General features: G+C 38.9%; 1 protein-coding gene across 2 annotated transcripts in view; it reads right to left on the reverse strand.

The window, feature by feature from the left end:
* RASGRF2 (Ras protein specific guanine nucleotide releasing factor 2) overlaps positions 1–15070 on the reverse strand; it is a 116012-nt gene that overhangs the window by 7184 nt on the left and 93758 nt on the right. For both annotated transcript variants that reach the window (XM_050329700.1, XM_050329699.1), the window contains exons 19-24: positions 10970–11082; positions 3772–3832; positions 3168–3271; positions 2744–2828; positions 1642–1839; positions 14–93 (exon numbers count right to left, since the gene is read on the reverse strand). In XM_050329700.1, the coding sequence (XP_050185657.1) occupies positions 14–93; positions 1642–1839; positions 2744–2828; positions 3168–3271; positions 3772–3832; positions 10970–11082 (641 nt within the window). The remainder of the gene's footprint in view (positions 1–13; positions 94–1641; positions 1840–2743; positions 2829–3167; positions 3272–3771; positions 3833–10969; positions 11083–15070) is intronic.

Below are 15070 nucleotides of genomic sequence, written 5' to 3' on the forward strand. Positions count from 1 at the left end.
TAGGAAGGCATACTTTTTGAGCATTTCTCTAAGGTTTTTAAATCTTCCTTCAGATGATACAGTCTTCTGAAGCTTGTCCATAAGAGCCTTTGTCTAGAAAGAAAATTCATTACACATGTCATTACTGGTACACACACAACTGGGATTAGATTTCAGAAAAGGTGTAATTCACTTAGCATCTCCACTTCACTTTCAAAAGTAATAAAACAGGCGTTAAGATTTTAGCTTTACTGCTTGTTAGTTCCTCAAGTATTTCTGAAAATGGAGACCAGGCAGCATTAAAGATTTTCCTAGGAGTGATACACAGAACCTGTGTCTATACTAATACTATTAGCCTGCAAACTGGGGAAAAACCATGAGTTCATTAAATTAATGGCCAGGAATTCAATTTTACTGTTACACGAGAATATAAAGGACTTGATCCTACACATTGCCGAGGATCCTCAAGTGCATTTACTGAAGTTGGTGACAGTAGAGGGTGTTTTCTCTCTTGTAAGCTGGTCTTGCCTTCCAATTTCCAATAAAATCTGCATATGTATACAGAAATGTATTTCTGTTTTACACAAGTCACATTCAGTAGGCATCATCAGAGCCCGGTTACTTCGTAAATGAAATAAATTTGCTTTTCAGCCTGTTTATGCTACAGACTGGAGACAGTGTAGAGAATGATGAGAAATTCATCATTTTTGAAACTGAAATTCCAATTAAGAGAAAGCTGTAGGCAGAAACAGTCATTTTCTTCTAAATAGCAGGTTGATGAAAAATTCAGATTACATTCCCAGTAAGTACCAGAGAACTGTGCAACCACATCAATCTGCTGGTTTTGTTTTTGTTTTGTTTTTAACTAAAAAGTTTAAAAATCAAACAAATTCTAAACATAAAACTTCTCGGACGTGACCTCTTTTATAACAATCTGCACTGAAAGGATTTTTAACATATTTTTAAATAAAAGAACTAGAATTTATTTTTAAATAAAAGCATCAGCTATGAAACAGCTGGGAAAATCAGTCAGAATGTATTTTAAGTGGATTTCCCTGAAGCATTTAAAACAGAGAACATAAAAGACAGGATACTCTTCATCCTGAGAGGTTTTTCCTGTGTGCGTCTTATTTTTGTGACTGGCAGGCATTCCCACAGCCTCAGCCATGCTGCTGACACTCTCAGAAGCCAGGTCAGGGTTAAAGAGAGGCATTCACTGCATATAAACCTGAGCCCCCAAATTAGAAAGAACAGTGGTCGTCAACAGTCTCCTTCTGGGTAGCAAAAACCTCACCCATTTCAGAAGTGCTGCCCTTCCTCCTGGCTTTCTGCACAGTCAGGGAAATGCAGTTCCTATTTGAGGCACCTGACCTGACTTTAGCTATGGCTTGTAACCACTGAGGTGTATATATCTGAAAATATTTAAATTCACTTTACTTGAGTATTTCGCTACTGTAGGCCCAACAGTCTTTGGCATCTGCTAATTCTGCTGAAAACTGTTTGTTCTCACTTATAAAAAAATACATACAAAAGACCTTGACATGAAATACCACTTGGTGGAGAAGCAGGAATATTTATAGGAGGAATATTATCTGAACGTGTTGTCTGAACATACTGACTGATGAAATCTAGTAACCCTCCTCACAATTGTGTCTTTCTTACCTGTTTGGATACTTTACCCCAGGTTTTCTTAAGCCTGTAGATTGCACTTCTGTTCAAGGCTGAGGTGATCTCTAACACACCATTATAATTGTGCAAACATCTGCAAATATCAGCAACAGCCACCCACTTCTCAATGGAGTTGGCCCGGGAGCTGACATCAGCATAGTTCATGATCTGGGAGGCCACCAGGTTACTCATCTGACCAAAGAAACAGGAAGAAAGTTAGGAAATTTAATAAAAAAAAAATCTTACGTAGGTATTTATTTATATAAATAGTATTTATTTATATGACTTACCTATAATTACATTATATGTATTATTATATTAATTATATTACTTTTGTATTATTATATGTATTTATGCATAATCACAGCATTTATAATATTTATATAAAAAAATAAACTATATGTATAATTTAACATTTTCACTTATTACAATACTTATTTCTATTTATATGTAATGTTTATATATTTCTATGAAATAATACTTCCAAAATAAAGTAAAATATTTAATAATTTAAATGAAATCCTTTTGAATGCATAACTATTAATGAACGAGGCCAACCTCCCCAACTAATGCACAACAGAAATTATGGCTCCTAATAAAACCAGGGAAAGTACATTGAAAACATTGCTTTAGGGAAGTGAAGAGGATGATGAAATGAAAGAAGTGTAAGAGATGCAAAGGGGAGCACCCTCAAGTCATTAGTAGTAAAATAGATCAGGAAGTCTCAGTAAAATTCAAGGAAAATGGTAAAAAGCAGAGACATGTTTGGGGATACAAAGAGCATTCATCGAATAGAATTGGTGTTATATTTCTCTGGAGAGAACAGAGTTTCTTCTGTAGGCAGGAAGGTACTGTAGTACAGTTTAAAATACTCTGCTGTCTTAAATTCCCATTGAAATGCTGAGAACCAGTTACTGGAAAGGAGAATCTTCATCTGCTATGATCGAAATGGTTAATCACAAGAAGCCTGTAACATTCAGTCACTGCTAGATAAGACATTACATCCCATTGTAACCAAATCCAGTGTTTTCGTTCCAGAGGTCACAGACAAGTCCATATACTTCTCAGAAAGCAACAGACATTTTAGAGTACTTACATCATTGAAATGTTGACTAGTTTTCATAATATAGGGTGTTCTCTCATTTTTATCCACTTTCATCCAGCCCTGCCCAAGAAACTCTCTACACATTGAGGGGAGAGAAAAAAAGCAAACAAAAATGCTCTTAGTAAACACAGGGCAGTGCCTCAGCCCTAAGTAGATTTCAAAGATACCTCAGTTTGTTGGAAGCTAATAATAGCTTTACACTAATTCCAGAATTTCACTACACCATTTGTAACACTGACTGAAATGATAACTTTTATTAAGAAGATTTATTTTTATTTTCTTCTCTTTTCTCCCTATCACCCCATGCTAATTTTCAGCATTGTGATACTATTTATACCCACGTTACCCTTTTATGTGTGCAAACCCTCTTGCCAGTAGTATGAACTGGGTGGTCCCTGAGGCTGCCATCACTTACTCGTAGGGGATGCTCCGGAACACCACGTGGTCAAGGAGGGTGATTTGCTCCGCAAGCTCCATGGCTGACAGTGTCTCAAAGCACTCTGGTTTTGGACAGTCCGACTGCAAAAGCAAGGACAACGTTTTACAATGATCCCTTTTTCTGTCACAGCACAGGGCATGGAGACCTTCATGCACACTCTCAACAGGGAGCTGTAATTAACTTCTTTGCTACAAAGAATTAAGAACAATTCGTAATAACGTAAAGGTAGGCATCAGGCCGAAAACTTGTAGAGAAATAGGTACACACCAAGTCAGGACCATGAATGTTGGTTAATTCAAGTCTGTATATTCTGTGCTTATAATTTTATATATATTCATATCTTTCCATTTTTTAAAATAATGAGATTTAAATCCAAATCCTGAAGTTTTTATGTGTTCATTTTTGATAAGGGCTCCAAATTCTTACTTTTTCTAAACAGAAATAGACATTCTTGATATAAAAGAAAATATTTCTGTCCAGAAATACTTTACAATAAGTCGCAACTGTGCTACATTTTATTGACTCAAACCCACAACATTTCTATAGGAGTATATATGTTTAAATTTCGAGATGAACTTACCATCTGAATGATATCCTCTATTTTCAAATGGGTATCATCTTGATCATCCTGAGAAAGAGTCCTGAAAAATGAAGTAGCAGAACACCCCATATAAATGAAACTCTCTACATGGTTATGAGAAAACCTTATCATAGATCAGCAATATGGTTTATCTAAACTAAATCCTAAGACTGCAGAAGAGGTAAAGAAAAAAAATTTATCCAGTACATAAAAGCTCATGTTTGTTTTAAGTAAAAGGGTACCAACTGTTACATCATCAGAGACATGTAAAGCAAAATATTTCCATGGAGGTTTAAGATCTCTGAGCTAATGAATCCTGAACAATCCTAGGAAATCTAAAGGTGGAAAATGACACCACAAGCCTTTTCTCTGATTTCAAACTAAAATGGTATTTTTGGGGATATACCTGAAAAATCAATATATGAAAAGTGAAGACAGAAAAACAGGCAGGCATAAAAGAGTGCTCTTGTTTATTGGCACAACACTGTCCTGTTCAGCGTCCCACACAAAGAGCTGAGAGTGTGGAAAAGAACAGCAAACTGCAGGTTTTACCTGTAGCAAAGACATGATTTGCTTTCAGTAATACAAGCGTTAATTAGTGCTTCCACTTCTACTCCAGAAAAATCATGATTATTATGGTTACTTCAGAGTAATGGGTCAAAAATTAACCCCAAAGTAAAAAGTGTCCATCAAATGCCATCTACCTGGATGCAGCATACTGGCACATAATTATAAGCTCTTACCCCTTCATTTGGAAAATATAGACTCAGGGAAACCTTGAATAGACTGGATTAATCTAATATATGAAGGACAAGATTTAGGGAGAAAGAATGTAAGTAGTATGTAAAACACTGCCTAAAAAGACACCAACAATGTGGCAAGAAGTCACTGGGACGATTTGCATCAGAGGAAGTTTAGTTTCCACATCAAGTTGAAGGTGCAAGTACAAGTGAGCCTTGGTTCAGGCTTTCTGCAGAGGGTCCTCATCAGCTGACTTTCCAAGAAAAGTTTAGATGACCATTTTCAAAGAAAATGCAGTTCTACTGGTGATTCCAGAAGGCACAGCGACAGGATCTGGTATTTTCCCATGATCCCTCCAATTCTTCATTTTTGCACCCTGTATTAACAGACTTTCCACATACCAGCCAGGGAAAGGGTTAAAGGAAAAGGATCCCATTCCCTGGAGACTTCAGTATGAGTCTGAGTCTCGGAATTTGTACGATGTGGGTGGGGAAGAAGCATTAATGCTCAGTACACCAGGTTCCTCTGTTGTGGGCTGTTGTTGTTTCCTCTTGGTTTGCCAAATTGGAGGGCTTGGCTAAAATCAAAAAAGCAGATAAACACAGAATCTAAGAAACCTCCTTCCCTCATTTTTAGCCTACCAAATCCACAAAAATGCCCTTTTTCTATCCATAAAGGTTGGAAACACCTTGTTTGGGCGAGATGTTCAATGTCTTGAACATTTTACCTCTTCAGGAGAACCCTAAGCTTCTTCTCCAGATAATAGCGATGTGCAGCCCCAGTGACTGTAAACAGAGTGGCGATCTGTCCTTCCTGAGCAGCTTATTTTGTGCTGTACCTCATGGATGATTGGCTGCACAAAGGTATTGTTTAACCTATGACACAAGCATGTGCCTACTGGCAATAAAAAACAGACAGAGCTTGTCCCTCTGCCTTCTCTCTACCCCAAGTATTTTTATCAATCTCTTAAATTCTTCATCTGAGTTACTTACATGTAACTTTATACTGGTTCGCCTTTGATACAGAAATTATTGTGTTTGCCTAATATGAAATAAAATATGAAACATGAGGTTCTTAAAAGGCGGAAAATAGTTAACCTTTCCACATCCTTGCTGCCTGATACTGCCCATCATGACATCTCATGTTTTACGTAAACTTTCAATTCCTCTTTCTAAATAGACACTTTTTCTCTAACACAGTGGTCTCATAAAAAAAACCAAAAGAACAACAAAACAAACCCAAACCAACAAGCAATGTTCCTTTTATCTGTAAATGCTCTACGTTTAAACTGCAGAGGATAACAAATCTCTGCACTGGATAAAGCTATTTTTTTGACAGCATCAATAGCAGCTCTCATTCCAGTCTGTACTGTTGTCAGCTTTGGGATTCCCAGCTCCAACAGGGGTCTGGGAAGACGTTTCGGGCTCCTCAGTCCTGCTTGGGCAGCTCCTTTTGTACTCCTTGGAGAGCTCCTGGAAGCTGAGAAGCACAGATCGGTGTGAAAAAGGTCACAGGAGAAAGCAAAGGCATGGAGAGACTCTGCTGGACAGAATCACTCTCTGGGAGGACTGAATGGGGTGACACCTCCATCAGTAACCTTACAAATGAAGAAAGTAGATCAGTAAGAAATATCCTTCCAATTCTTAGAGTCAGCAGCTAAGATTAGACCTCTCTCACACACACTATTCTTCATGCCTGACCAGTCTGAATACTAAACTAATTTTCTAGTGAAAATATTAACATGTGTCTCCTTACTGGTACATAAAGCATTTTGAAAATATTTAAAAACTGCTATAAGTTGTAGAGCCTGAAATGTGTTTGGTGAGATCATACATGGCAGAAAAATTGTTCATCCATGAAATTTTGACACCTGCATATCCTCGATTTTCATTTATGTTTAGTCTGAGGAAGAGGAAGGAAAAAGTGTTTCTTGAACCACCCTGTTTTTCTCCAGAGAAGACTATTTATCAGAAATATTCATTGCTGCTCAGTCTGAACTTAACAACTTCCTGGTTCATTATCAATCATATTTTATCTAGATTTCAAGGGTTAGTAAATAGGGCTGATAAAATTGCAAGCAAAACATACATTGATAGGTTTCAGAACAGATACTGATTTAAATAAAGCTTTTTTACCCTGAAGAGAAACCCTGTCAGTCCACACAACAAAAATCCCATCATGCAAGAAATACCAGCTGCTTTGTTTGATGACTCAAGGCATGAAGCAGCTCAGTATCTCTCATCAACATTTTCCTTGTCATTCATATTCTAAACAGAGCCTCTACCAGAGCTGACCATGATATCTTTGCAACACAAAACATCCTTTCCTCCTCCTCTAATCTCTGCTAACAAAGGGATTGATTTTCCAGGAAATATTAATGCACATTAATATGTGTACATGCACTCAAAGGCTGGGGTAGTTTGTAAAGAGACCTATTTTTATGCAATATCCTTCAAGGAGACACAGAAAATACCAATCTTTAGGCTTGAAAAGCATGAACTTTTTTTCATGAATGTTCGAACATTGAGTTTACAGTAAGAAATGCTTGTCCTAGCCTCATCCTGCATTCCTCTGCTTTTCAGAGTTGAGAGTACACTACAAAAACTGAAATGTGGAGAATCCAAGGCCTACAGTGACCACTGACAGGCAACCCAGAATTCTGACAGAATACATGTTTTGATATGCCATGGCCTTTTAGATAAATGCCTGAAGAAAGCACCTCTTCAGAGCAACAAAAAAAAGCCTGTTTTACTCATCTAGCAAATGGGTGAATGACTATTTTCATGAGGGGCACATCAACTGGCTCACTCCTTCTTCCCATTTTCATCCTGTCCCAGAGAAGCCTTTTGAATGAAAGTTTCATCAAAACTTCTAGTTTTGACAGATTTGTGCTTTCATATGAAAAGGATGCTGTCAAAAATCTTCAAACAAATCAATTTCTAACAGCAATAAAAAAGCCCTTCAATTCCAGGTGGGTAATTTATATTTCTCCTCTAAGTAGTATTAGGTGAAAAGTCTCAATTTAAAAGAAAATCAGAAAGTTGACATCTTTCCAAGGAGGTGAGTGTGTGGCAGTGATGGACTGAGCAGCATTTCTCCAAACCAGATGTTGATAGTGAACCAAGAGAAGGACACAGTATCTGAAAACACCCCCACATCTCTACAAGAATACAGGCTCTGGGTATCTTTAGGGCATCCAGGGTGGGATTCACATCCCCCCACTGCTTGTGTTCGGCAACTGGGGAAGGAAGGATCTCGATCTCTGGAGAAGCAGCCAAGATGCCTAAATTCAGACAATTTTGGTGAAGAGAATCTCCCCCATGATAGGGAGTGACTGTGGAAAGAGTGTTGCATTCCCTGCCTGCAGCTTGTTTTGTGATTTGGTTCTTCAGGTACACACAGTGGGTCCCACCACAGAGTTTCTTCCAAGTCAATGCAGACCCTTCACCCTGTCATTATAACCTAAAACTAAACACCCTGACAGAAACTATTCCTCCATTTTATATTCTGGATTATTGCAAAGTTAAGTTTTCAAAGAACATTTGGTTTTGTGTCTGAATCCACTGACCAGCTGAGGAGTTGGAGGACCAGAGGGACCCCTCCTTGATAGCCCAGTACCTGAGATGGTTCCAAAACTGTGTGTTCAGGCTCCACAGGACAGCAGGTCACTCCTTAGACTAGCAAGTCATTCAGGTTTTTTTAAAGCTTATATATATATTCCTATTTTAATAATGTGCAATAAAAATTAATAAATAACATAAATAGATTTAATAAATGAAAAAATAAATGTAGAAGAGTAAACAAATGGGCAAACAAACAACGGCATTCATATTATCCCTTATATCCTATAATTCCCTCTTCTCATTTAACTATATACATTGCTGAGAGTGTAGTATCTCCAGTGCTTTGCTAAACTGTGGAAGTCACTCTTAATTAACAGACAACCCAGTCCCCTGAGGTGATTCAAACACCAAAGCTCCTCCTTCCAGTGAGAGGGTGTGAAAACATACAGAAATTTAATTCAAATTAAAATAGTATTGACATTTTTGACTCAGATTGTCCAGCATCCATATATGTTTAGCACCATTGCCAGCCTAGAAAAGCAATAAAGGAGTTTTGACAACCAGTGTTAGCAAAAGCTAAAGAAAAAAAAAGCCTTTTCTTTTCCCCATTTGTCAGCTTTAAAAAATTTAACTTTTTCAGAATTTTCACTTCTTACAGCATTTCATTTTTTTTCCAAGAGAAACACAGAGTGAAAATTCACAGAATTTCAAGTCTGACAAAAACCTCTGCAAAATGGAAATATCTGATGAACTGTATTCACTAGGGTATTATATAGTGTGCTCAGATACTCAGTAATACGTGCTAGAAGGGAAGAGAGGAGAAACAACACCTCTCATTTCATAGAACAGCAGTAAAAAGACTCATAATTAACACATAAATACCACAGTCCATTTTTTGATGCAACAACTAATGGAAATTGGCTAATTTAAAATGGGATACAGAAAATTGCTGACAAACTTGTATGTTAAAGTCCTGTAAATATATCCCATTATTGCCAGGAACAGCCAATCCAGGCTTATTTTCTGACATTTTCTTAAGAAGCTGAAAGTCTTAAGGTAATTTTCCTCACTGTGAGCAATCTGACAGAACCTATGTTGTCACACGTACTATTAAAACCCATTAGCCTCATAGTTTTTTGCTCTCTGGCTTGGTGTTTCTTCCAAATAAATACATGAAACGAACTTAATACTTTTACTTGGAAGAGCAGTACATGTAGTAGTATTAAAAAGGAGATTTATTTTTATTTATGTAAAAATAAAGGTGTTTTAAACAAGAATTTATAATCGTTTCTTTTCATTTGTTTGACATCCCCCCCCCCGCCTTCACAAGTTAAAAACTTTTCAGTCATTTTGTTTTTTCATATATCTGATGGGGAAACCTGTCCAGTGGTCTTAGGAAATTCAGACAACACTACATTTATTGCACTGCTACTGGCTAGCCTTCAGAATACTCACAATAATGTTAAAACAAAGCAGATCTTGAATTCATTTGCGTTTTTCATCATATTTTATTTTAATCACTTCTTAGTCCTTAAATGTTTTAAGTGATTTATTTATTTAATCATGGCTTAGCCTTTAAGTGTCTCCTGCTCCTCAGTAATGTAATTCACATGAAAACCAGTATGTCATAGGTTTTCTTGTTTTAAAGGAAAAAAAAACCTGCTTGGAATTTTTTCCCTTTACCACTGTGAAAGAAAAGCGTTGAGCAAGCTAGGAGGAGGAGATGCCCAGAGTGAGCACACATACAAAAGGACTGGCTAATAGCCCCATATTCCAAGCTGATGGCTTCAGGAGACTGTAGGGGGAAAGGAGTTCTTGTTTTATTCTTCTGGTGATGGCCTTGCAATTTTGCCCTGGCTCAGGGAGGGTATGTGAGAAGAGAAAGAGCTGCAGGGTCATCTTGCTTTTGGCCAAGTCACCCAGCTGCTTTCGGCCCCGGCTCGCCTCTGTTCCCTCACGCCCTGTTCTGCCCACGGCCCGGGCCCGCCTCGGATTTCGCGGAGAGGCCGGTACCAATCTGCAGAGGAACTTTCGAGAGGAAAGGCTGTTCTTCCCCCCACCAACTCCTCCTTCTCCGTGCCGGTGGCAGGTTACACCCGCTGAGGAGGAAGGGGAGTTCCAGCCAGAGCCTCGGACAGCGTGAGTGCCCCGGGGGAATCGCCCTGGGCCTCGGACAGCGGGAGTGCCCCGCAGGAATCACCCTGGGCCTCGGACAGCGTGAGTGCCCCGCAGGAATCACCCTGGGCCTCGGACAGCGTGAGTGCCCCGCAGGAATCACCGCCGCCTCCTCCCCTCCCGCTCCGAGGGGCCCGTCCGGCCGCGCCCCCGCCCGGCCCCACAGAGCCCAAGAGCGCCCCCTGTTGGCCGCGGTCGGAGCTGCGCCGGGAGGCGGGAAGGGCTGGGCTGTTTCGGTGGGAGTTTGGGAGCGGGACTGGTGTTTGTTTTCCTCTGCCGTGCTACCTACACACACACATTCTTTAGTAAAGAGCTGGTATTTTTCTTTTCCACACCTTTTGCACTGGAGCCTCTTAATTTCGGAGTTAGAATTGCTTAGGGGAGGAGCTTGGTTTTCCTCATATATCGCTCTCCTTAGCAAACAATTTTGTCTTGGTAAACTGAGGCAGTGGCTATAAAATATTCCCACTTTGCAGGAGTTATTTTCGCTGATACACGAAGACTGAACTCATGGCTGGCTGATGTTCTGCAGTAAAATTTTCTAATGCAGGTATTTTTATGAATGAAACTTAAAAACACACTTCATTTTATGGCTCATAAAATGCTTAGTAATCCTCAAAATTAGATACTCTGGAGAAAACCCAAACCCTGTGAATTCTTTGATACACAGTGCCCTATGTCACGTGCTACAGTTGTTAAATTACTAGAAATGCATTTACCTCAGTATGTTTGCAGTAGCTTTCCTTTCTTGTGGAAGAAGGTCAGGGTCTCTCAAAACTTCCTCCAGCAAATTGAACACGTTCATTTTCAGCTCGTTGTTCAGATCAAAATCCTAAAAAGGAAACCAGTTTTATTTCCTTTTGTCTTCATAATGTTGATCAAACAACTGAAAGGGTATACTTTTATGAGTTTTGATTTTTTTTTTTTTTTGCTATTAGGTTTCAATTCTTTACCTTTAATTTTTTCTTGCTTATTTGTTTGTTTTTGCTATTAGGTTTGAGAATACTTAAAGAAACCTGGAAAGCTGTAGTAGTGAACAGGCCACAAAATTAGGATGTCCAAAAGGCTGTGATTCATCTCCTTTCTGATCTTCATCTTCTGTGTGGAAGTGGGAAAATCAGTTAGCCTTTCTTTTCTGAAGTAAGAAATCCAATAGTGCCCCCAAAATCCTCTCTCTTCTCCTGTAATGACTCTAAAGGCAGAAAAACTAACTGCAGTTCTGGGACCACTGCCTAGCAAGGCAGGACATTGGGATTCCCTTCATTTTCTTGAGTTTCTCTGCTTAACTGCCTCCCACTCTGGTATTTCTTATCTCACACTCACCCTACTGGAAACGTCTACTTTTAGTGGAGTACCCAAACTAATAAGCTCATTAAACCAGGCTCGTGCTCTCTGACACTGCACCTGAAAGCTTCAGCATTTTCATTCCCTCCAAGGCAGACTGAAACCTGACACAGGACTGCAACGCAAGAACAGGAATGTGCAACAACTATTTATGTTGATCTCTGAATTAGGAGAAAATCAGAGAACAGAGTATGAGATGTTCTGTTGTAATAGAATACACAAGCATTAAGGTGGGAACTCCTAGACAAGTGTTGGAGTAGACTCTGGGAATTCTTCTATTTAGCTCAAAGCTAGCCTTTTGATAAGAAAACTGAGCTCAAAACCTTCAGTTGCCTAGTGCATCACAGATCTTCCTTTATAATCCACAGTTACTTGCAAGCAGGACCATGTTTGTGGCGAGCGCCAGCTTGTTTCCATGGGAACAGAAGGCACAAAGTTACTGAAAATGGGAAATATTTGGCACCTCGGTGCAAGAGCGTTGTATTGCATTTTCAAATAATCTGCACAGCCCGTCCTGTTGTGAGAGGCTTCTAAACTGACAGGATTTCTGGAGATGTTTGCTTCTGGGAAGAACCAGAACCACCCCTGGTGAAGACACACTCCGGGTTTCACTTGAGGGAATGTGAGAGCCTCAGAACTTCCAAAGTCACAAAAAATAGTGATGCTTAATTTGTAAAAGGGATGAAACACTTAGGGCAAGTAGGAGAACGCACGGTCATTACAGGAGGAAGTGCCACAGCCTCCCTTATAACACTTTTTGGGAATGGTTACTGCTCAAATGTCAGCACTCAGAAATTACCTGTCTTGGGCATTTCTCTTCTGTCACAACATCCCCTTTTCACTACTCAGAAGTCTTCTCAACTGGGCCACAGCTAATTAATATCTTGAAACCTACTATTATCTGTCTTTTTTTTTTTTTTTTTTTTTGTAATGTTTTTCCATAAGTCAAGGATATTGAAGAATGGGAAGCCTGCATGCAGTGTTGGGCTTTGGATGGGGTATCAGACACACAGCTCAAAGCCAAGCAAAAATTATTTCTGGGTACTGCATTGTGTTGGTTTTCTAAATTAATTTCTTAATTTTCTATAGCCACTGTCTGAAATGCAGCCAGTGTCTGAAATGCCTCCCTTAGGAGCTGCCTTAGCCTGTTTGCAAGAGAAGACAAGAGAATATTTAGGGTATGGAAATGTGACTAATTATTGAAAACATGAGGAATGACACTGCTGTTCACTCCAGTGATTTCTAGAAGAAAACCATTTGAAAAATCGAACTATCAGAATTTAGATAAAGGAGAAACCTTAAGCCTGCACAAGCTTGAGCCACCAGTGTAATTAATATTAGTAATGTCTGTCCTATCTGTAAATGGCAGGCACTGTATAAAAGAAGTTGGGTATCTTTGCTAGTTGGGCTACAAAAATATACTAAATGAACAGAAAAGGTGTCCAACACCTGACAAATATAACACCCCAGTTTAGCACTGTTGGGTAAAATTCTCATGCAAATCACATCAACGTGATTAGTATTTGATCTCCAAGTATGGTTTTCAAACTGCAACTGGTTGATTATTTTCATTGTAAGATATTTTCTCTCAAGATGTCTTGAGATGTTTATTGCTACCAAATTTATGACCAAAAAACTGTAGAACTTTAGAAGTTATTTCATTTGCAAATAGGATGGGGAAGCCTCACCTATGATTATCAAAATTCAGCAAAACCAAAGCATTTCCAGGTTTTGCATGTTTATAAGGTCATTCTTAGAGTAATAAAAATTAATACATTGCTCATTAATAACAAAACTTGTTTTACTCTCCACAAGAAAGCAGTCTTGGAATCACTAGTAAACTCACATTATTGGTATTCTTTTTTTAAAGTAATGTGCCATCTGCTTCTAATAATGTGATGAGAAAAAAATATACGGAAAAAGGTGAAATTCAGAAGAAAACTGGAGAGTGAATTCTTTTTCTGTTGAAGTTCATTATCTAATGGGTACAGAGATTCCAATGTGATGAGCAATATATGAAAAAGTCTAGGGAAATCATTGCACTAGTACACGTACTTAACATATGTAGGAAGGTTAACATAAGAATTATACAAACACCAAAATACTTAGCAACAAAGTATAATTTATAAATAAATAACTAAATACATGCAGATTATATTTATGTATTACAGGTGCTATATATGAATATATACTAATAAATTACATATATATCTGTTTATAGTATAGGACACACAGGTAGCTATATATAGGTCTAGATAGATGGTACTCGTGAATCATACCTATACATATAATTTTAGACCACTATTGTGACTTTTAGTTGCAATTTACACATCACAGAAGGCATACAGTCAGTCAACCACTCAAGCGTCCAGCAGGCACATTTCAACTTGACAGTGGTCTAGTCCTTCATGAAAAGGCACAGGGATTTGTAATCGCTGGCCAGAAGAAAAGAGATTGCAGCAGAGGCAGCAGAAAGCAACAAAAAAAACACTGTAGCCATGCTAAGGTGTCCTTTTTTAACTAGAAACAGTTGACTTTACTATTGGTGGTTTGTTCAGAGTATGTATATTCAAGGTTTGACATGAACTCAGTGAAATCCCAAAAGCATTTCCTCCCCTCTTTCTTTAAATCTTTCCAAGTGGGAGGAAACATTCTCCATGTAAACAGAGTGGTATCTGCTCTCATGCCAAAGAGTAACCAGATAATTGTTTCAATGGCATCAATCTAGTGACTCCTAATCTTGTACACAGCAGATCAAACACTATCCAAGTAAAGTGAAGTTACTCCACTGCTGCACTCCTCTACAACTCTATTTAATTTTGTAACACAAAACCACACTTCAGCTATTAGTACACACAACTGTGCTGAGGAAAATCTTCATAAATTCACCTGCAACAAAACATTTACACAGGTGAAAGGCAGAAATAAAAGTTATTACAACTGGTTATCAGGAGAACTCATCACTGAGCTTGAAGTAAGTCTGGCTTACTTCAAGCAACAAGAGAAGGACAACAGCATTGTCTTCCAGTTAGTTTCAAGTGGAAAGAATGGGGAGAATGGGGAAGAATGTCAGTCCTGGTTCTACAGAATCAGTGTTTGCCTGTCACTCCTGATGGAGTATAATCAGGTTAAAAGTACAAGCTACATGAACAGAACAACTAACTCCCAGCACACACAGTACAGAGCTCTCCTTGTCCAGGCACTGTGTAATGCTGTAGTACACAAGAAACCTTGAGAGGAGAGTCCAGCCACCATGTATGGTCAGATTAAAGCACTCAGGACAGAGAGGAAATGTGACATCCCTGCCTCTGAGTCCTGGGATGCAGTACATTCCTGAAGGACCTCAGTGGGGAGGGACCTGTCAGGCTCCAGCAGAAGTGGGTGCAGAGAACTGTTAATTAGTTTGACTGACTACAGGCTTGGCTCCTGTTCTGGGGGTGACTCATGTTCCCTGAAGGGTCGTGGTACAGCAAAGT

Source organism: Myiozetetes cayanensis, unplaced genomic scaffold (genome assembly GCF_022539395.1).
Source record: "Myiozetetes cayanensis isolate MyiCay16 unplaced genomic scaffold, myiCay2020 scf4, whole genome shotgun sequence".
In the NCBI taxonomy this organism is placed as follows: Eukaryota; Metazoa; Chordata; class Aves; order Passeriformes; family Tyrannidae; genus Myiozetetes; species Myiozetetes cayanensis.